We start from the raw sequence: 21043 nt of genomic DNA, 5'->3' as shown, positions 1-21043 counted from the left end.
TTTCAGACCTTCTTCACCATCACATAGGTAAAGTCTTAAGTGTTAGATGTAGGGAAAGAGACCTACAAAGTTAATTGGCTTTTAGTATAGACTTTCGAAAAGCAATCTTTCTCACTCCTTCACATCTATTGAAGTCTATCAAGGCCTTAAATAAATTTAGGACCCCATGTTAATGAATGGTACATAGCGCAACCTCTGAGTGAGACCTTACACGGTGGCAACAGCTGACTGAGGACTTATATCTAAAGGATTTCTATGCCTCTTCCAACTTAATGAAAAGGAGCAGATAATCATAGCAAGCAGTTATGGTTCATTATAGGATCACTATTAGGGTCAATGCCCATTTAACATTGTTTCATACCATCTACAGCTACCTAATATTTAAGGAAACATTGACTATATTCTATTATTTAAAACCAGGGAAAGGTTGGGTGTGGTGGCCCATGTCTGTAATCCCAGTACCTGGAGGAAGAAGTAGAAGGACTGCCATGTGTTTGAGGTTAGACTGGGTTACAATCAATCTACCTCAAGACCCAGCCATACCACTCTTGGGCATATACCCAAAGGATGCTCAATCATACCACAAGGACACTTGCTCAATTATGTTCATAGCAGCATTATTCATAATAGCCAGAACCTGGAAACAACCTAGATGTCCCTCAACTGAAGAATGGATAAAGGAAATGTGGTACATTTAAACAATGGAATATTACTCAGCTGTTGAAAACAACGACATCAGGAAATTTGAAGGCAAATGGATGGAACTAGAAAAAAATCATCTTGAATGAGGTAACCCAGACTCAGAAAGACACATATGGTATGTACTTACTTATAAGTGGAAATTAACTGTAAAGGACAACCATGCTACAATCCATAGCCTCAGAGAGGCTAGGTAACAAGAAGGGCCCAAAGAGGGATACATGGATTTCCCTGGGAAGGGGAAATAGAAGAGATCTCCTAGGTAGACTGGGGGCAGGTGGGCATGGGAACTTGAGGGGTTGGGTTGGAGGGTGGATGGGGAGGGGAGAGTACTGAAAGCGATGTTGTGATATGGGGGGCATTTGGGGGTCAGGCAGAAACCTGGTGCAAGGGAATCTACAAGGGTGACCCCAGCTAAGACTCCTAGTGATAGTGGATATATAGCGGGAACTGGCCATCTCCTGTCATCAGGTTGGTGACTACCCCAATTGTCACCAGAGAGCCTTCATCCATCCAGTAACTGATAGGAAAGATAGAGACCCACAGCCAAACATTAGATTCAGCTTGGGGAACCCTGCTGAAGAGAGGAAGGAAGGGCTGTAGCAGCCAGGGGGTCAAGGACACCACAAAAAACCCTTCACAGAAACAACTAGCTTGGGCTCACAGAGTGTGTGTCTGTGTGTGTGGAAGGAACTCACAGAGTCTGAACCAACAACCAGGGAGCCTGCATGGGACTGACCTAGGCCCTTTACATATGTGTGACAGTTGTGTAGCTTGGTCTGCTTGTGGGACTCCTAACAATAAGAGCAGGAACTGTCCCTAATGCTTTTGCTGGCTCTTGGGAATCTAGTCCTCATACTGGGTTGCCCTGCCCAGCCTTACTGCAACTTGATATGCCATGCTTTGTTGATACCCACAGGAAGCCTGCCCCTTTCTGAACAGAAACAAAGGAGGAATGGATTGAGGGGCGCGGGCAGACTCGGGGGAGGGAACGGGAGGAGAGGAGGGAGGGGAAACTTCGGTCAGGGATGTAAAAAAAAAAAAAAAGCCAAGCATGACACATGCCTTTAACCCAGCACTTGGGAGGCCTACATAGTGAGTTCCGGGCCACCCAGGGCTACACAGTGAAACCCCATCTCAACAAAAACCAAAATTCAGATCAAACCAAATCACCCAACAAAACCCAGAAAGTGTTTAAAGTACAACCCTTTATTTTATATGAAACTAACACCAGTAACAAAAGAACTGGAAATAAAATTATCTAAGATCTTAAAAGATTTATAGAGAAAGTTATACTGGACGAGAGAAAAAAAAACCCTGAGTCCTATTACTCGTTAAAAGAGCTTTTTAACTTTTGGCCAGTGGCGATCGGGAGGCAGAGGCAGGCGGATCTCTGTGAGTTCGAGGCCAGCCTGGTCTACTGAGTGAGATCCAGGAAAGGCGCAAAACTACACAGAGAAACCCTGTCTTGAAAAACAAACAAACAAAAAAGAGCTGTTGAGGACCTGGGAAGATGGTTCAGTGGGCAAAGTGCTTACTCCTCAAGCATGTGGACTTGAGTTCATATCTCCAACACACTCATAAAAGCCAGATGTTGCTGGGCGGTGGTGGCGCACGCCTTTAATCCCAGCACTCGGGAGGCAGAGCCAGGCGGATCTCTGTGAGTTTGAGGCCAACCTGGGCTACAGAGTGAGTTCCAGGAAAGGCGCAAAGCTACACAGAGAAACCCTGTCTCAGAAAAAAAAGAAAAAAAAAAAAAGCCAGCTGTGAAGCCAGGTGCTGGCAACTCACAACCTGCTATAATTCCAGTTCCATGGAATAAAGTGCCCTCTTCTGTCTTCCACACACACAGACACAAACACACAGACACACACACACAGATACACACACACAGGAACATAAACTCTTGCAAGAACATACACACATACACCGTGCCAGGCAGTGGTGGCGCATGCCTTTAATCCCAGCACTCAGGAGGCAGAGGCAGGCGGATCTCTGTGAGTTCGAGGCCAGCCTGGGCTACCAAGTGAGTTCCAGGACAGCCAGGACTGTTACAAAGAGAAATCCCACCTCAAAGAAAAAAACAAAAAAATACCAAACCAAATCAAACCAAAAGCCAGGTGTCTAACCCCAGTGCATGGGAAGAGAGGGTTAGAGACCAGAGGATCATTGGCCAACTGGTGAGTTCTGGGTTCAGTCAGAGTATATGTCAAAAAATTAGGTCAACAGTGGTAGGCATAGATGTTGATGTCTGGCCTCCATATATGTACAACATGCAGCTACATATATCACACCCACATACACATGCACCCACATACAAAGAGCTTTTGACTTGTTGTATTATAAATACTGTTAAAGACTTACAAAAACAAGTTATAACCTGTTAAATTTCCAGAGAATCTTCATATTGGAATTTTTGGTTGCCCGAATTTTTATGTAATTAAATAAGCTTGTATCTTGTTTAGTAAAGCCCTAACATTTAAAAAAAGTGAAAAATCATTTATTATGTGTGGTCTCGTGTACCACTCACGGTGAGAGGGGAGGGTCAGAGGGGAATTCTTGGATGTTGATTCTTTCCTTCCCCCATGTGAGCCCCAGATTGTACTTACCAGGCTTGGTGGTAAATACCCCTGAGCCACTTCACCTTCCTAAATTCTAACATTTTAACTTTCTGAAAGCACACTGTTATTTGTGTTATGTGTATGATAGCTAGTTTTGATTGCCAGCTTTCCTATATCTGGAATCAGCCCAAGCTTCTGGCACTCCTGTGAGGGGTCCCCTCCCCACAGGGTTTCTCTGTGTAGCTTTGTTGCCTGTCCTGGAACTCACTCTGCAGCCCAGGTTGGTCTCGAACTCACAGAGATCCATCTGGCTCTGTCTCCTGAGTGCTGGGATTAAAGGCGTGCACCACTGACAACCGGCGTGAGGGGTTTTCTTAATCAGATTATTTGAAACAGGATGACCCACTCTAAATCTGGGCCACTCCTTCTGGTGGCAGTCCACATACAAGGTCACGGAAGATGGAAACTTTTGCTTTTTGCCTGCTTGTCCTCACTCTCACTGTCCTGTTGCTGAAGCTGATATTAAATTCACCTTCTTCAGGATTCCAATGTAGACTGAAGATCAGCACCTCTCCAGGAGTTCTCCAGGGCTCCAGTGCCCGATTTGAACTATTGAGATAGCTAGCCTCATGGATTGAATAATTACTGGATTCTCAGCCTTTCTGTTGTGAGACAGCCATTGGACTATTCAGACCACAATTTGTAAGGCAGCCTAACAAACTCTCTTTAATATATATATATATTAATTCTAGCAGTTCTGTGCCTTAGAGAACCCTGATACAATGTGTGTGTGTGTGTGTGTGTGTGTGTGTGTGTGTGTGTGTGTGTGTGTGTGTGTGTTTTGAGACAGACTTTCTCTGTGTAGCCCTGGCTGTCCTGGAACTCACTCTGTAGACCAGGCTGGCCTCAAACTCAAAGATCTGTCTGCCTCTGCCTCCAGAATGCTGGGATTAAAGGTGTGCACCATCACAGCCTGGCACAGTGTATGTTCTTGCAAGAGTTTATGTTCATGGTGTGTGTAGAGCCTGTGGAAGACAGAAGAGGGCACTTTATTCTATGGAACTGGAATTATGGCAGGTTGTGAATTTGGCTGACCTTGGCTACTTTGCAATAAGCACTTTTAACCACTGAGCCATCTCTCCGGATAAGGATTACAAGTCATGTCTGTTGTAGAATATTATTTTAAGGTGTGTTACTTTTGTTTTGTTGCATTTGTTTAACTCTGTGAAACTTGTGTTACTTTGCCTGTCTAAAACACCTTGATGGGCTAAAAAGAGCTGAATGGCCAATGGCAAGGCAGGAGAAAGGATATGTGTGGCTGGCAGACAGAGAAAATAGATAGAGGGAGAAATCTGGGAGAAAGGAAGGAGCCAGAGAAAGAGGAGGACTCCAAGGGCCAGTCACCCAGCTACACAGCCAGCCTCGGAGTAAGAGTAAGATTTACAGAAGTAAAAGAATGGGAAAAGCCCAGAGGCACAAGGTAGATGGGATAATTAAAGTTAAGGAAAACTGGCTAGAAACAAGACCAGCTAAGGCTGAGAATTTATAATTAAGAATAAGCCTCTGTGAGTGATTTGGGAGCTGGGTGGTGGGCCCTCCAAAGAGTATAGAGCCAAAAAACAAACAACACATGTCTTGGGCAACTGTTATCTTCAATACTATCAAGTTGGTAATAGGATGATTTGGTAGTTTGAATGAGAAAGGCTCCCATAGGCTCATATATCTGAATACTTAGTCACCAGTTGGTGAAACTATTTGAGAAGGATTTGGAGGTGTTGCCTTGTATTGTGGAGTATTTGTTTACACTGTGAAGATATGTCTTTGCCAAGGTGCCTTCTTTTTTTTTTTTTTTTTTTGCCAAGGTGCTTTCTGATTGGTTCAACAAAGTGCTAAATGGCCAATAGCTAGGTAGGAAGATTTTCAGTGGGACTTCCAGGGACAGAGAGGACTCTGGGAAGAAGAAGGGAGGAGATGCCAGGAGACACAGCGAGGAGACAGGAGGTAAGATAAACAGGATAGAAGAAAGGTAATGCCATACAATAGAATGTAGATTAATATACACAGGTTAATTTAAGTTATAAGAACAAGTTAGGAACAAGCCCAAGCTAAAGGCCAAGCTTTCATAATTAATAAGTCTCTGTGTCGTTATTTGTGAGCTGGAGGCCCAAAGGAAAGTCCAAATATATATGGTGCCCAATGTGGGGCCACACATATCCACCTAAGTCCTGAGAAAGCTAAAAATAAATAAATAAATAAATAAATAAAGAAAGAAAGAAAGAAAGAAAGAAAGAAAAAAGGAAAGAAGAAGAAAAGAAAAAAAAAGAGGTTAGACCACTGAGTCGAACATGGCTTTCTAGTGTGGCTTCCCGGTGACCGAGGTTTCTTAGGTAGGTGCAGTGTACAGGGGTGTACAGGGGTGTACAGGGGTGTGGCTCTTTTAGGAGGACCTCTTGTGCAGCAGGGCACTTGAGCAGCCATCTTGTTAGGCAGAAAAACTCCTGGTGTTCAGACTCAGCAAATCCCCAGAGCTGGGGCAGCAAGCACGGTCCGGCCCATACCTGCTGACATGAGGCTAGGCTCTCGCAGAGCTGAGGTGGGCAGAGCCAGATGCCAGTGCCACTCTGAGGCAGTAGCCTAGTCATTCAAGGTTTGTCTCCCACAGTTAGAGAATTCTGTAGGCAGGCAATAAAGTCAGGTCCAGACTGAGAAAACCTCTAAACAGATACAGTATGCTTAAAAATGTGCTTAGATGCTGAAGAAAGAAAAGAAAGTGGGTATAGACAGTCATAGAAAAATAAATAAATAGTTTAAAAATAATAAAGTGAAGTATTTAAAGAGAGAGTAAAAGTAATATAAAAGGAACAAGCCACAGAAAGATGGGAAATACACAGGGTATCTGGATCCTGTATGATGCTTTGTTGACTTGGAATTTTTTAAATGCTAACGAATGAAAAAAAAAAAAAAAGCTCCTGAGAGACATTGGATTGTGGAAACTGCTAAATTAAACCAACCTGTATATTTCAAGAATGTCTTAACTTCAAAATGAAAGCTAGAAAGATGTTGTTTAGGAGGAGAGGTTGTGCCTTTGTTTCTACAGGAAACAAAAAGTTATGGTTCTCTTTAAAATTAATAAAGATCAGATTTCATTGAGGGAGACCTCCTGAAAACATTGGCTATAGACATGAAAAAAGAAACCAAGAAAGAATACAGGTCCTGTGACATATATGCTGATCCCTCTACTATGGGAACAGCTGTGAGTCTGGATGAAACACGATAAATATTGTTGGCTATAGAATCTTCATGACTTATACTACATGCCATCTTTTCATATGGCATGGATAGAGGTTTGGTTATGCAGTCCAAACAGATGCCTTTTACCTGCTCAAACATAAAACAAAAAAATCATCTCTAACTGACTTGTGCATACTGCATATTTCATACTTGTGTTAATGCAGATATGTATGTTACTTTTAAAAGTTTATGTGTTTTCAAGGAAAAAAAAAAGACCAGACTGAAGTGCAACCCTAATTAGTCTTAACAATAAAAACCCAGAGTCAGATATTAGGGTGAAAGCTGAAAGATCAGAGAAGCAGAGCAGCCAGCCACTAGGAGACTTCATACGCTACAAAATCCTCATTCCAAACGGGGCTCTCCTGTCTCTACGAATCCTTGGACTGAATGGGGGCTGAGATCCTGTCTCCACCTCCCTAGTGCTGAGATTAAAGGCTTGAGCCTCCCATGTGCTGGAATCAAAGGTGTGTGCCACCACTGTCTGACCTCTATGGTTAACTAGTGGCTAGTTCTACCCTCTGATCTCCAGGTAAGTTTTATTTGTTAGATCACAAACAAAATATCATGCAACACCAGACACCAATAAAGACAAGTAGCCCAGGTGATCCAGCCTCTCAGAATGCCTCTGTTACAGGTTCCTCAAAATTCTGCATCCAGAACAACTTCAAAGCTGCTAGCTTAGATGGTCCAGCCTCATAGACTACTCCAGCCAGGACTTGAGATAAGCACTGCACTTTCCCATTACACACAGACTAAACAACCAATGTTACATCTACAAGTTTTCCCAGGACTTGACCATTATCTCAATTTTCTCAGGGTCCCCTAAAGATGCAGTTGCCCCCAGAAAACAGAAAGTAATTTTGTTGTTGTTGTTGTTGTTTTTCGAGACAGGGTTTCTCTGTGTAGCTTTGCGCCTGTCCTGGAACTCGCTTTGGAGGCCAGGATGGCCTCGAACTCACAGAGATCTGCCTGCCTCTGCCTCCCGAGTGCTGGGATTAAAGGCGTGCGCCACCACCGTCTGGCCAGAAAGTAACTTTAAGAATACAACATTCACATTCCCAAGAGTTGGGGTGGGTGATTTTTGGTCATTTGGTGGGTTATGAATGTTTGTCACGGTTTAGTGGGGTTGGTTGCACATGTTATGGGTCATGGTAAGAGAGGAAACTAAGCAAGGAAGGTTGGATTTAAGGATCTCTTTCTCAAAAAAAAAGGGGGGGGGGATGGAAAGAATAGGATAAAAGAGTATATTATTGAATCTGCTTTAAACTAAAAAGTAACTATTAACCTCCAATATTTTACATTGGTATGGATTTTTATATATTGATACAAATTTAAGGTTATTTTTGTTATACTGTATATATGTTTCTACTCTTGTTTAAGGTAATGCACCTATGCAGCTCATTTGAAAATGTAATGTATAATTAAGAAATACAGATTAGTAGTTAGTTATCTATAATAATCAAACTTGTAGTTATGTTAGGTATGTTTTCAAGGTTAAACAGAGATATATTTTAGATAGATAGGTGGTCTTCAAACACTTCAGAGACCTACAGAATATGGCATTTAAGATGTTTCAATAACTTAAGGCTTTTCAGGACAGCAAGTCACATCTCCTCCTGGCAGCACCAATTTACTTCAAAAAAGGATGATGGGCATTGAAGAAACTCCTTATGGAATTTGCTTTTGTTGTGGCAGAGTTAGCCACTGGGCAAGAAATTGTCCCTGCCTTGACTACTCCAGTATGCTGTCCAAAATGGACAAACAGGACACAAAACAAAGCAACTGCTAAACTTTGCCAAGACAAAGTAGAATAGTCCTTAAAAATTCCTGCTTCACAGAAAAATCTATCAGATAGTCTAGATCTGTAGGCCGAAGATGGATGTCACAATATTGCAGAGGAACCTTGAGTGACTGTCTAGGGAGCTAGATGTCTTTGTCTTTTCTATAGTTTTGGAAGTTACTTGCTCTACATTTCCTATTATTCAGGTAATATTATATCCTTCTTGGATCTTTTTTTTTTAGATTTATTTATTTATTATGTATACAGTACTCTGCCTGCATATGTCCCTGCAGGCCAGAAGAGGGCACTGGATCGCATTACAAGTGGTTGTGAGCCACCGTGTGGTTGCTGGGAATTGAACTCAGGACCTCTGGAAGAGCAGTTGGTGCTCTTAACCACTGAGCCATCTCTCCAGCCCTCCTTCTTGGATCTTTGATGGGGTTGAAGACTAGATAGTTATAGTTTTCCTTGTTACCAAATTCAGAAAAGAAACTTACAAAAGAGGCATAAAGCATATAAGGTTGAAAGATATAACAGCTTAAACTGCTTATCTAAGAAAATGTTTTGAGGTCTAAAAAGATATTTTTAGGTTGGTAATACAAGTTAGGATAGAAAGTGGTTTAGGCATAAAACTCTGGACTCACCAGGATAGGATAGATAATAGAGTACTTTCTCCAAATTTTCTAAATACAAATGGACAGTACATTGTGAATGTAATTCTTACTTGATAATTAGGTTTTTTTCTCTTTTTTTCTTTTTATAGTGTTCTGCCTGCATGCCAGATCTCATTACAGATGGTTGTGAGCCACCAAGTGGTTGCTGGGAATTGAACTCAGGAACTCTGGAAGAGCAGCCAGTGCTCTTAACCTCTGAGCCATCTCTCCAGCCCTTGATAATTGTTCTTATTGTATATAGTTATAATATGTTAGAGTTAAAACCCTTTTCTTTTTATTTAGAAAAAAAGGGGGAAATGTGGAGTATTTGTTTACACTGTGAAGATGTGTCTTTGCCAAGGCACCTTCTGATTGGTTTAATAAAGAGCAAAATTGCCAACAGCCAGGCAGGAAGAGGTTTGGTGGGACTTCTGGGGACAGAGAGAACTCTGGGAAGAAGAAAGGAAGACACCTGGAGACATGGAGAGGAACTAGGAGGTGCAAGAAAGAAGAGAGCTAATGCTACGTAGTTAACATAAATGGGTTAATTTGTTATAAGAGCTGGTTAGGAACAAGCCTAAGTTAACAGCCAAGCTTTCATAATTAATAAGAAGTCTCCATGTCGTTGTTTGTGAGCTGGCTGCCCAAGAAAAACTCTGATTACAGCCTTGTTGTAAGAGGTGTATCACTGGGTGAGCTTTGAGGTTTCAAAGCCCTTTCCATTTCCCTGTTAGCCCACACTCTGTCTCTGCTTCTTGCCTGGGGATCAGATTTAAGTACTTCAGTACTGCTACAGCAGCATGCCTGCTTGCCATCATGCTCCCCTCCATGATGGCCATGGACTAACCCTCTGGAACCACGAGCCCTGAATTAAATGCTTTTATAAGTTGCCTTGGTCATGGTGTTTTGTTGTGTCAACAGAAAAGTAACTAAGACAGAAAATAAATCTAGACTTTTAAGAGAAAGATGAAAGTAACACACTTTTAGGTTTGTTATGTAGTTTGTACTTCCCAAGTACAAGCTTCCAATCATTAAATGGTTTCAGAAGATATACTGTCGTCAGTGCAAAGGTTTGAGATCTTTGCCCCCTAATTAGCTTAATCATACAAAGTATGGGATGGAAAAGCAGTTTATATATGACACACTTATTTTGTTTTAACAACCAGAATAGACTAAGTAGAGTATTTAATAAAGATCTGGTGGGCCAATTTCTAGATCCTGAAGTATGTGTTAGATGCTTATCTATGTGTTATGTAAAGAGATCAATGGCTGTTAAAATTCCAGTGTGCCATTAGCAATTTTATGAGATGAGAAATATTTGAGACATGCTTGCAAATACCCTGCTAGGTTAAAGTTTGTCCCCAAATTTACCATAAAAATTTTGCTAAAAACAGCAACTAGTTTATATAAATAAATAAATAAATAAATAAATAAATAAATAAATAAATGTATTCCAGTCTAGGGGTAAAATACTTTCCAAGAACAAGTAACCATTAACTGTTTTTGTAATAATCATAGGCTCCACCCATTTAAAAAATGTATAATTTTTTTTTTTTTTTGGGTAATGCTGGGGACAGAACCTAAGGCCTCGTGCACATTAGACAAATGCCTTACACTGAACTATACTCTAGCTTTATAATTTTGATTTGATATTTAAAAAAAAATCATTTTGCAAAGACAGAGCTCAGCTTATACAAAAATCTTTCTAAGCAGTAACATGTTTTGTCTACCTATTCCCTAATACTAAACTGCTGAGATGAGGCATGCCTTTTCAAGTTTGATTCTTTTTTTTTGTTGTTTTTTTAAGACAGGGTTTCTCTGTGTAGCTTTGTGCCTCTCCTGGGACTCACTTGGTAGTCCAGGCTGGCCTCGAACTGACAGAGATCCGCCTGGCTCTGCCTCCCGAGTGCTGGGATTAAAGGCGTGCGCCACCACCGCCCGGCTCAAGTTTGATTCTTTTAGTTTCCTTTTGAAGCTTGAGTGTGTGTGTGTGTGTGTGTGTAGGTGTAGGTCAGAGGTCGGTGTTGGTTACCTTTCTCAATCGCTCTCCACCTTATTACTATTTTTATTTATGTGTGGGGTCAGAGGTCTTTCATTGAGCATGTGTGGAGGTCAGAGGACAACTTTTATAATAGAATTCTCCTCTTCCACTGTGTGAGTGTGAGTGATGGAATCCAGGCTCTCTTTTGGCTTTGCAGGTCAAATGCCTTTATCAGATAAGCCATTTTCTGGCCTCATTGAACAATTTTTTGAACTCTAATAGAATTACTGAAAAGCTGAATGTTTTGTGATCTAGTTTACTTCATGAATTATGAGGCTTTCTCTAATTAATGGGAACTACATTAATAAATTTAGCAGCTAAAACCACTTTTATTAAGCCCTAGGTTCTCAACTTTTCTAATGCCGTGACCCTTTAATATAGTTCTTTATGTTGTGGTGACCCCCCAACCATAAAATTATTTTTGTTGCTACTTCATAACTGTAATTTTGCAACTGTTCTGAATAGTAATGTAAATATCTGATATGTGACCCCAACGGGGTTGAGAACCACTACCCTAGAGTGAACCAACTCAGTAATATTTTTTTCCAATCCAAAATGTACCATGTCCCCCTTTACCTAAAAAAGGTCACACATTTTAAGGCACGAGTAGTTTATTTAAAACAGCAAATCCAACACATTTATTCTTTTTCAGATCAAAATTAATATATTCCACAAATACTAATACCATCATTAAATAAAGTTCCTTTTAAAGAGAACAACGATCCCCATTTCATTTTAACAAGTTTTTATTAACTGAAAAAAAAAACAAACAAACAAACTAACAACTCAGTATTCAAGCAGGGTATGGTGGCAAATGCCTGTAACCCAGCACTTGGGAGGTAGAGGCAGGAGGATCAGGGGTTCAATGTCATCTTCAGCTACATAGTTGAGTTTCAGTCTAGCCTAGGCTACTTAAGACCTTGCCTCAAATAAACCAAACCAACTACTCAACCATACACCTCCAAAACCCCAGGGCTTGGGATGTCACCAGTAAACTAAAAGGGAATGTACTAGCATCAAAAGTATTCTAGTTTGGAGTCTCTTCTGAATTCTATTAGCTCTCTTACTAAATAATTATCAGTGATGAAAAATGTATTAATGTATCAGTCTTGTTATGAAGATGAAGTAGGCTATTCCTAAGAAACATGGAAGAAAATAAAATTGGTCTTAAAGATTATTCCATATTACACTAGTATATCACCAATATATGCTTGGTTTAAAAACTAGGAATGCTTACTCTGAAGTGAAAAGAAGTATTCTTTACAGTGCTACATACAGTTCAACCTGTAATTTAGGAATAAGATTATAGTCTCCGGGTTGGAGCATGGCTCAACTGTTACGGGCATGCATGTCTGGTGGCTTACAACCATTTGTAACCTCAGCTCCTGGGATCTGACACCCTCTTGTGGGCTCCTTGCGCACCTGCACACAAGTGCACATACACACAGCCACATTCATATACGTAAATAAAAATAAATCTTAAAAAAAGGTCTATAGTTTTAATGGAGGTACACTGCTCGAAATAGGAGAAAGCATCAGCATTTGTTGCTCACCAACAACGAACTCTTTTTTTTTTTTTTTTTTTTTTTTAGATTCCAGACATTTCCTTTGTGCGGTTTTCTTTTTGGGGGGATAGGGGGTAGGAAGGGTGGGGCAAATTTACCGGCAAAGCTGCAGAGTGGACAGGAAGTAGCGGTTTTTAGCTATGTGCAAACTTGTGACGTGTGTGAATAGTAGACACTGAAGAAAGTGTGGGTCGAGTCTCGGGGGTGACTCGTTCCCAGACTTTAGCGGGCAGCGACAGGAGCATGCTAGCAGAACAGAATTAAGTGAGCGCATTCAAGCAAGAGTGGGCTGGCGCGAAGAGCGGGGCGCCCACGCGAGGCTCGACCCACGGCCTGCGGCCTCGAGCACTTACCAGGCCAGGCCCAGGCACGTCGCCAGCGACAGCAGGCTGAGCCCGGTGCGGGGGTCCGCCCAGCCCGCGCCGCCGCGTGCTTCGGGGTTCTTCCTGCCATCGCTCCGCTTCTCGGGCTCGGCGGCAGCCCCCTTGGGCCCCGGCTTCTTCCGGCTCTTCACCTCGGACATGCCTGCCACCCTGAGGATCTCCAAGCCGGGGGTCGGCTTCGCTGGGGGACCGCGGGACGTGGCTGCAGCACGCCTCCAGGAGCCCCGCCCCACTCCCGGCCCGGGCCCCGCCCACAAGCCAGCCCCGCCCCCTCGGCTCGCCCCGCCTCCCGCCTCCCGGGCTCCGCTAACCAGTCTGGGAAGGCGAGCTCGCGGGGGCGCGCAGGCTGCCGGGACGCGACGCGAGGGGCGGGGCCCGAGCGTGCCACGTCCCGCCGGGCGCGCGCCCCTTCCCACCCCGACCCCCGCGACTCAGCCCCGCCCACACCGCGCATGCGAAGACGCTCTCCCGGCGTGGGGGGGTGGGGGGGGAAGAGGGTGGGGCTTGCGGGCACGCGCCGGGCGGGGCGCGCGCGGCGCCCGGCCCTGGGCGAGCGGGTCTGCGTGCGCGGGGGCGCGGGGGCGCGGGGGCGCGCGCGCGGCGTCCGGACTGGGCGGGGCCCCGGCGCTGTGTTTGAGCGCTCCGCGGGCCTGAGGCGGAGACCCGGAGGCGGCGAGCGGACGGGTCCCTGGCTTCCTCCGCGCTTCCGAGGGTGTGAAGAGCGAGGGGGCTCGGCCGCGGGAGGCGTGTGCCGTCCGCGACCCGCGCCGATCCCATCGGAGACGGTCGGCGGCAGCAGCGTGCCGAGCGGCGCCCGCTTCCCGCCCGGGCAGCTCCCGCCGGAGGGTTTGGGAAGCGGCGGCCCGAGTGGCGGTGCTTTTTGTGTCCCGGGTCGAGGTTAGCTCCGGTGAAGGCCCGAGGCAAGCTGTGGGGTCTGCACGCCGAGGTGACCACCCCTCGCCGCCGCCGCAGGTCGCCGCTCGGAAGTCCCGGGCATCCCCCTGCGCCCCGAGCGGCCGATACCCAGGTGAGGTATCAGGACCTGCCCGGGGCGCGGGGTCGCTGCATGCCCGGGCTGCTCTAGGACGATCGGTGGTGATCATCAGCTTCTGACCCTCCCGGAGCTGCTCTTCCCAGCACAACCCCGGTGCCAAGGCTTGGGTGAGTTCGCCTCCTTCCCCTCCTCTCCTCTCCCCGACCCCCTTCAGACAGGTTCTTCGCGAGTTCTGTCGTCGAACCCCGGGACTGAAGGTGAGGGAACGCGGGGATATATTGGTTAACCATCCTGCTCCTGGGTCAGGAAGAGAAATTATCTAAGGAGGAAGTAGACCACTGTTACTGTTTTCCTGGACAGGCAGACTTCAGTTTGACTTTCTTGATGTGGCCCTCCAAGGGGTGTGGCACTGGGAATTTTCCCATAGCATTACATTTCAGTTTGGGTGAAGTTTGAAAGGAGTGTTTAAAATCTAATATTTGAGTTTTATAAGGCTCGAGGAAATTGGGAATTAGTTGCCGAGGTGTGTTTTTTCCTTAACTATTAGACATAACCTAATATCCTTTGTCAGAATGAATTTCACAACTGTCACAACTGTCAGTGTTAACATTGAAACTGGTAGTCTTGTTTCCGATTTCTTTTTTTTTTTTCCTTTGATTTCTTCAGTTAATTTCATCCCATTCCTAGGCATTCTGTGAACCTTGAAAAGCACAAACAGATGCTTTTTCTTTTTGCAAGTGCTACATTTGATGACTTTTCAAAAAAAAAAGTTTTGTTTTTGTTTTTAAGTTGAATGATACCCCTCTTGTGAGCTCTCTAAATTACTCTGTGCCTATCTCTGGTTTTGCATGTAGAACGGTCACATTGTGATTACCTCTCTTTCTGTTCTACTAGACTGTAAATTCCTTCTGGTTATGAGTTAATCTTCTCTAGTCTCAGGAAGGCCTCAGTTTGTTTTGAAAGAGGGCTGAGATTATGCAGCACTAGTAGGAGATTGTTTACCCACCATGCAAAATAAGGCGGTGGGTTCAGTCCCCAGCATATCTCTCTCTCTCTCTCTCTCTCTCTCTCTCTCTCTCTCTCTCTCTCTCTCTCTCTCTCTCACACACACACACACACACACACACACAGCATGCACTGAAGGAATAATTAAGTCTATTTAAGACATTCACGCCAGGCGGTGGTGGTGCACGCCTTTAATCCCAGCACTCAGGGGGCAGAGGCAGGTGGATCTCTGTGAGTTCGAGGCCAGCCTGGGCTACCAAGTGAGTTCCAGGAAAGGTGCAAAGCTACGCAGAGAAACCCTGTCTCGAAAAACAAACAAACAAAAAAAGACATTCACACTTTAATAACATTGGATGGAGCTCTGCTTATGTGTTTAGAGCTTGCAAACATTCAGAAATGGGCTATAATTATACCCTTACTAATTTTCATTATATTTTAGGGAAGTTGTTAGGAAATAGAAATATCTTTCTGTAAAGAATATTATTCCTTGTTACTATAGTCCGAGGAATGACGTCAGAGGGTATTTCCTGTGGCTCTGTGAGGATGTGCTTAGTAATGAAGATCTGCGGTTGATATCTACTTTGAGAACTAAGATCAGCAGTGCCACTAACGCCCCTCAGTGGTAGGTTGGATAAAGGAAACAAGTTTTGAAACATTAGGAAGTAGGTATGGTAACTTTTACAGGAATTAAGAAAAGGAAGATTTTTTTTTTATTTTAAAAAATGCCAATGTCTGTTGAAAAAAAGACACTAAAAATTACAAAAGAAGAAAATCTCCCAAATACTTTGAAGAACAAACTTTTAAGCATCTTCTTGTATGTTTTTGAGCTAAAACACATTTTGTGTTATTTGAGGTTTTATTTCTCAGGAACATCTTTCCTTGTCAGTATATATGCTGCATAGAGATATGTGCCATGTAATTTTAAATAACTGTGTAATGTTCCACTTTAAATACAAACCATCAGAGCCAGGCAGATCTCTGTGAGTTCGAGGCGAGAGAGAGCCAGGACGTGCACCAAAGCTACACAGAGAAACCCTGTCTCAAAACAAAAAACCAATGTGTGTGTGTGTGTGTGTGTGTGTGTGTGTGTGTGTGTGTATGTATAACCATAATTTAAAAATAATAAAAAGCCAGGTGGTAGTGGCACATCTAGCTTTTGAGAAGCTAGCACTTCTCAAATCCTAGCACTTGAGAAGCAGAGGCAGGTGGATCTCTGAGATTGTCTGAGTTTGAGGCCAGCCTGGTCTATAGAGCTAGTTTCCAGACAACCAAGGCTAAACGGACAAACCTTATCTCCAGCACCCCCCACCTCCCATTCTTGCTTTCTTTACATTTCTTGATCACATATCGTGTTTCTTGTCATGACAGATATCTCGACACTTGGCCTGTAGCTCATGCCTGACAGTGAAGGGAGAAAAAGGACTGAGGGACAATGGATGCAAAGGCCCGGAATTGTTTGCTTCAACATAGAGAAGCTCTGGAAAAGGACATCAAGACGTCCTACATCATGGACCACATGATCAGTGACAGCGTTTTAACAATAGTCGAGGAGGAAAAGGTGAAAAGTCAGGTAAAGCCCTCTGCGGATCCTGGGCTTCTTTAGCGTTTCCAGTCCTCTGAGAGCCCACACTCTTCTCCTAATGTGTGCTGCAGATGTACTCACTGCTCTGCTCTCGCACTCTTGGATTTTTTTCAGACCACTCAATATCAGCGAGCGGCTGCTTTAATTACGATGATACTTAATAAAGACAACGGGGCCTACATTTCATTCTACAATGCTCTGCTCCACGAGGGATACAAAGACCTTGCTGCCCTTCTTCACAGTGGCCTTCCTCTTGTGTCTTCTTCCAGTGGCAAAGACACGGATGGCGGAATCACTTCATTCGGTTTGTACTCCTGATATCTTGTGTCATGGCTGTATTGCTTGCAGGTTGGATTATAGTTAAACTGTTGCAAAGTGTATTTCAAGTCATGGAAGGATGCATGTGCAAATTTATTTATTTTTTTTTTTCAAGGGTTTCTCAGTGTAGCTTTGGTGCCTGTCCTGGATCTCGCTCTGTAGACCAGGCTGGCCTCGAACTCACAGAGATCTGCCTGGCTCTGCCTCCCGAGTGCTGGGATTAAAGGCATGTGCCACTGCCACCCGGTGTGCAAAAATATTTTAAGTTCAAATTTAAATATTTATTTGTGTCCATGTTAATACATTTTTTTCTTGTCCAGAGAACTGTTTACTGCCAAGGTGGTAGCATTATGTACTCTAAATTTTAGAAGTAATAAGAGCATGTGTAGGGCCTTAATTATTTTCTTTATTTGTGTGTTTATATTTTATGGGACAGGAAAAGAATTTTTAGAAATTTACATTCTTTTTTAATTTAAAAACTTTCATCTTATGTGTCTGCGTGTTTTACCTGCATGTATGCCTGGTGTCCTCAGAGGCCAGAAGAAGCATTGGATTTTCTAGAACTAGAGTTAGAGATAGTTATGAGCCCTCATGTGGGTCCTGGGAATGGAACCCAGGTCCTCTAGAAGAGCAGCCAGTGCTCTTAACCGCTGAGCCATCTCTCTAGCCCAGAAGTCTGTATTTTTGAAAGGCACTCCATGAACACGGTTCGCTGTACATTCTTTCCAGTCTTAAGAAGTATTTCTTTTTGACACATTGACTTACAGTGTGTGCCATGGTGCATATGGGGAGGTCAGGGGACAGCTTGCAGGAGTGGAACTCGGGTCATCAGACTTGGCAGCAATCGCCTTTGCCTGCAACCCATTTTGTTGCCCTCAGCCCTTCCCTGCTCTGTGGTGCTTGGGATCAAACTCACAGCCCTGACCTTGCACGTACCAAGCAAACTCAGCCACTGAACTATACCCTTGACCTTCCCATTATTCAGCACAGACAAAAGAGGGTAGCGGGTCAGGGAATAATGGTGTGTGTACGGCAGGGATAGATGGAGACTCCTGTGTGTGTGGTGATCTTGAAGAACATATGCTTACTCTTGCTCTTTGTCTTATGAGCCATCGGAAGGGTGCAGTTCATATTCTAGTCATATTTGGATATCTGTCTTGCCGATTTTGAGGCTGAGCATCAGCCTTGCTTATCTGGCCTTTATGGGAGGGTTACTCAAAAGTAGTAATTACTCAAAAAAACTTCAGGGATTTGTTCATTCATACTTGTTTTGATTTCAGTAAGGACTGTGCTGTGTGAAGGTGGAGTACCACAGAGGCCAGTTGTTTTTGTTACTAGAAAGAAGCTGGTAAATGCGATTCAGCAGAAGCTCTGGAAATTGAATGGTGATCCAGGGTGGGTCACCATCTATGGAATGGCAGGCTGTGGGAAGTCTGTATTAGCTGCAGAAGCTGTTCGAGATCATTCCCTCTTAGAAGGTAAGTTTGATCAGTTATTGGTGCTTTTAGGCATTCCTGTTACTGGTGGTAATAAACTATCACAAATTAACATACATTTCTTATCTTAAGGTTCTTTCTTCTTCTTCTTCTTTTTTTTTTTCTTGTTCTTTTAAACTACTATTAGGACTGAATTCCTTTTGGAAGCACTTGGGAAAATTTCTGTCCTTGAATTTTCTACCTCCAAGAGGGAGCCTACGTTTCCTTACCTCACAGTTCCATCCTCCAAACCAGCAGGGCATAGCATCAGATCTTCCTCTTTTTGCCTGTCTCCGATATTGATTTGCTTCTGTCCTCCTTTTCCTTTTCTGTGTGTTTTTGAGGGTGAGTCACAGGTGCTGGGGATCAAACCCAGGGCCCCTCACATGCTAGGCAGACATTCTACCACTAAGTTATATCTCTTGTTTCTCTTCCTCATATTTCTTCTTCTTTTTTTTTTTTCCTTATGAGACAGGGTTTCTTTGTGTAGTCCTGGCTGTCCTGGAACTCACGGGGATCCACCTGCCTCTGCCTCTCATGCGCTGGGATTGAAGGCGTGCACCACTACAGCCTGGCTGTTCTGTTTTTTTGTTTGTTTTTGAGATAAGGTCTCTCTATAGAGCCATGGCTGTCCTGGAACTTGCTGTTGTAGACTAGGCTAGTCTTGAACTGAAGAGATCCACCTGCCTCTGCCTCCTGAGTGCTGGGGATTAAAGGCATGCGCCACCACCGCCTGGCCACATTGTTTTCTGACTTTCTTGCTCCCCTCTTTATGAGAGCCCTGTGATTACACTGGGTTTACAGTATAATCCAGAATAATCTCACCCCCGCATCCTTAATTATCAGAACTACTAAGTCCCTTTTACCATGCACAGTAAAACATTTTCTATTTTGTGGATATCTTCAGGGGACCATCATTCTGCTCAAGGGACATATGAACTCGGGAATTGTTTCTGCCTTATCTGTCACAGTGTAGCCTGCTTGTCTCCCAAAGGTGTTAGATGTTACAGTGTCACTGGGAGGAGCTAGTTCTCTGGCATTGTGATGGTTTGGGTTTGAAAGGTTGGCCTTTCAGGGTGGAATATAATCGACACCTTTTATTCTAGCATGCAGTGCTGTAGGGAGAGTGTCTTAAACTCATTTCTATCAGTGACTCTCCTGGTGAGTGGTTTTTACATGTATTTGGTAGCCTGTATTAAGTTAACAGTTAATTCCATTTATTTATTTAAATAAAATTGTGTTATTTATTTGTGTGTGCAAACATACGGGTGTGTGCCACAGCATGTATTTGGAAGCCTGAGGATACTCTATGGGAATTAGATCTCTCCATATGGGTTCCCAGTATCAAACCCAAGTCCCCAGGTTTAGCAGCAAAGCACCTTCACCTTCTGATCTCTCTCACCAGTTCTTCCATTTTTATTATTATTTCTTTTCATGAATTGTCCTAGTTAGGGTAATATTGCTCTAATGAAACATTATGCAGCCCAGTGAAACCCAAAAGCAACTTGGGAAGGAAAGGATTATTTGGCTTACACTTACTGTTCATCACTGAAGGAAGTCAGGATAGGAACTCACACAGGGCAGGAACCTGGAGGCAGGAGCTGATGCAGAGGCCATGGAGGGTGCTGCTTACTGGCTTGCTAATCGTGGCTTGCTCAGCCTGCTTTCTTTTAGAACCTAGGAGCATCAGCCCAGGGATGGCACCATCCACTGTGGACTGGGCCCTCTCCCATCAATCACTAATTAAGAATAATTAAGAAAATGTCCTACAGGCTTACCTACAGCCCCATCTTGTGGGGGGGTGGAGGGATGGGGTAGGGTGGGGGGTGAGGGTGGTGTTGTTCCTTAATATTGAGGTTCCCTCCTCTCAGCTGACTTTCTTTCTTTCTTTCTTTCTTTCTTTCTTTCTTTCTTTCTTTCTTTCTTTCTTTCTTTCTTTCTTTCTTTCTTTCTTTCTTGTTTCTTTCTTTGTTTATTTATTTATTTATTTATTTATTTATTTATTTATTTATTTATTTGCATTGGTGCATCTGTTTAAGGGTGTTGGATCCCCTGGAACTGGAATTACAGATATTTGTGAGCTGCCATGTGGGTGCTGGGCATTGAACCTGGGTCCTCTGGAAGAGCATCCAGTGCTCTTATCTGCCGAGCCATCTCTCCAGCCCCAGTGGAGTCTTTTTAAGATTGGCTTTATAGCTCCATGTATCATCTGGTGACTGATTTTCCTTTCCTCGGATATTCGTGCATATAGTAAATATCTGAGCACTTACTGTGTGATTGACAGTTTTGGAAATGGGAGATTAAAAAAAGAAGGCTGTGCATTTGAGGGATTCATTCATAGTCTAGTAGGGGAACAGACATATATTATTGAACTGTATATTATATATATTATAAATTAAATTATATAAATTATCGTATATGTGAAAAATTGAATGGTAGAAGAAAGTACAGAATATGTGATGGCTGTTCTTGGTTGTTACCTTGACCACATCTGGAATTAACTAAAACCCAAGCAGCTGGGTACACCTGTGAGGGATATTTTTCTTAATCAAATCATTTGAAGTGGGAAGAACCACTTTTAATTCAGAATTTTTGAGATGGGAAGATACACCTTTAATCCAGATCTTTTGAGGTGGAGAGATCCACTTTTAATCTGGGCCACAGCTTCTGCTGGCAGCCTATAAAAAGGTCGTGGA

At 43.5% G+C, this 21043-nt stretch overlaps 2 protein-coding genes across 6 annotated transcripts in view; one reads left to right on the top strand and one right to left on the bottom strand.

Moving 5' to 3' along the window:
• The window catches only part of Ikbip (IKBKB interacting protein), a 32385-nt gene extending 19163 nt beyond the window's left edge, over positions 1–13222 (bottom strand). The window contains exon 1 of one of the 2 annotated variants that reach the window (XM_006979812.4): positions 12944–13222. In XM_006979812.4, coding sequence (XP_006979874.1) covers positions 12944–13113 — 170 coding nt within the window. In that variant the 5' untranslated portion in view covers positions 13114–13222. The remainder of the gene's footprint in view (positions 1–12943) is intronic. The other variant, XM_006979813.4, reaches the window with a different exon arrangement.
• Positions 13223–13617: 395 nt separating this feature from the next.
• Apaf1 (apoptotic peptidase activating factor 1) overlaps positions 13618–21043 on the top strand; it is a 90224-nt gene continuing 82798 nt past the window's right edge. For 2 of the 4 annotated variants that reach the window (XR_013045828.1, XM_076554624.1), the window contains exons 1-4: positions 13620–14134; positions 16341–16542; positions 16669–16858; positions 18153–18350. Coding sequence is in view for 3 of the 4 variants with exons in the window: in XM_076554624.1 (XP_076410739.1) it covers positions 16405–16542; positions 16669–16858; positions 18153–18350 (526 nt within the window). In the remaining variant the exon portion in view is untranslated. Of the gene's footprint in view, positions 14135–15469; positions 15595–16340; positions 16543–16668; positions 16859–18152; positions 18351–21043 lie in introns of those variants that run through there. The other 2 variants (XM_006979814.4, XM_076554623.1) reach the window with 2 other exon arrangements.

This window comes from Peromyscus maniculatus, chromosome 18 (genome assembly GCF_049852395.1).
Source record: "Peromyscus maniculatus bairdii isolate BWxNUB_F1_BW_parent chromosome 18, HU_Pman_BW_mat_3.1, whole genome shotgun sequence".
In the NCBI taxonomy this organism is placed as follows: Eukaryota; Metazoa; Chordata; class Mammalia; order Rodentia; family Cricetidae; genus Peromyscus; species Peromyscus maniculatus.
The sequence above is the reverse complement of the archived record's forward strand: the minus strand, read 5'-3'. Positions and strand labels throughout refer to the sequence as shown.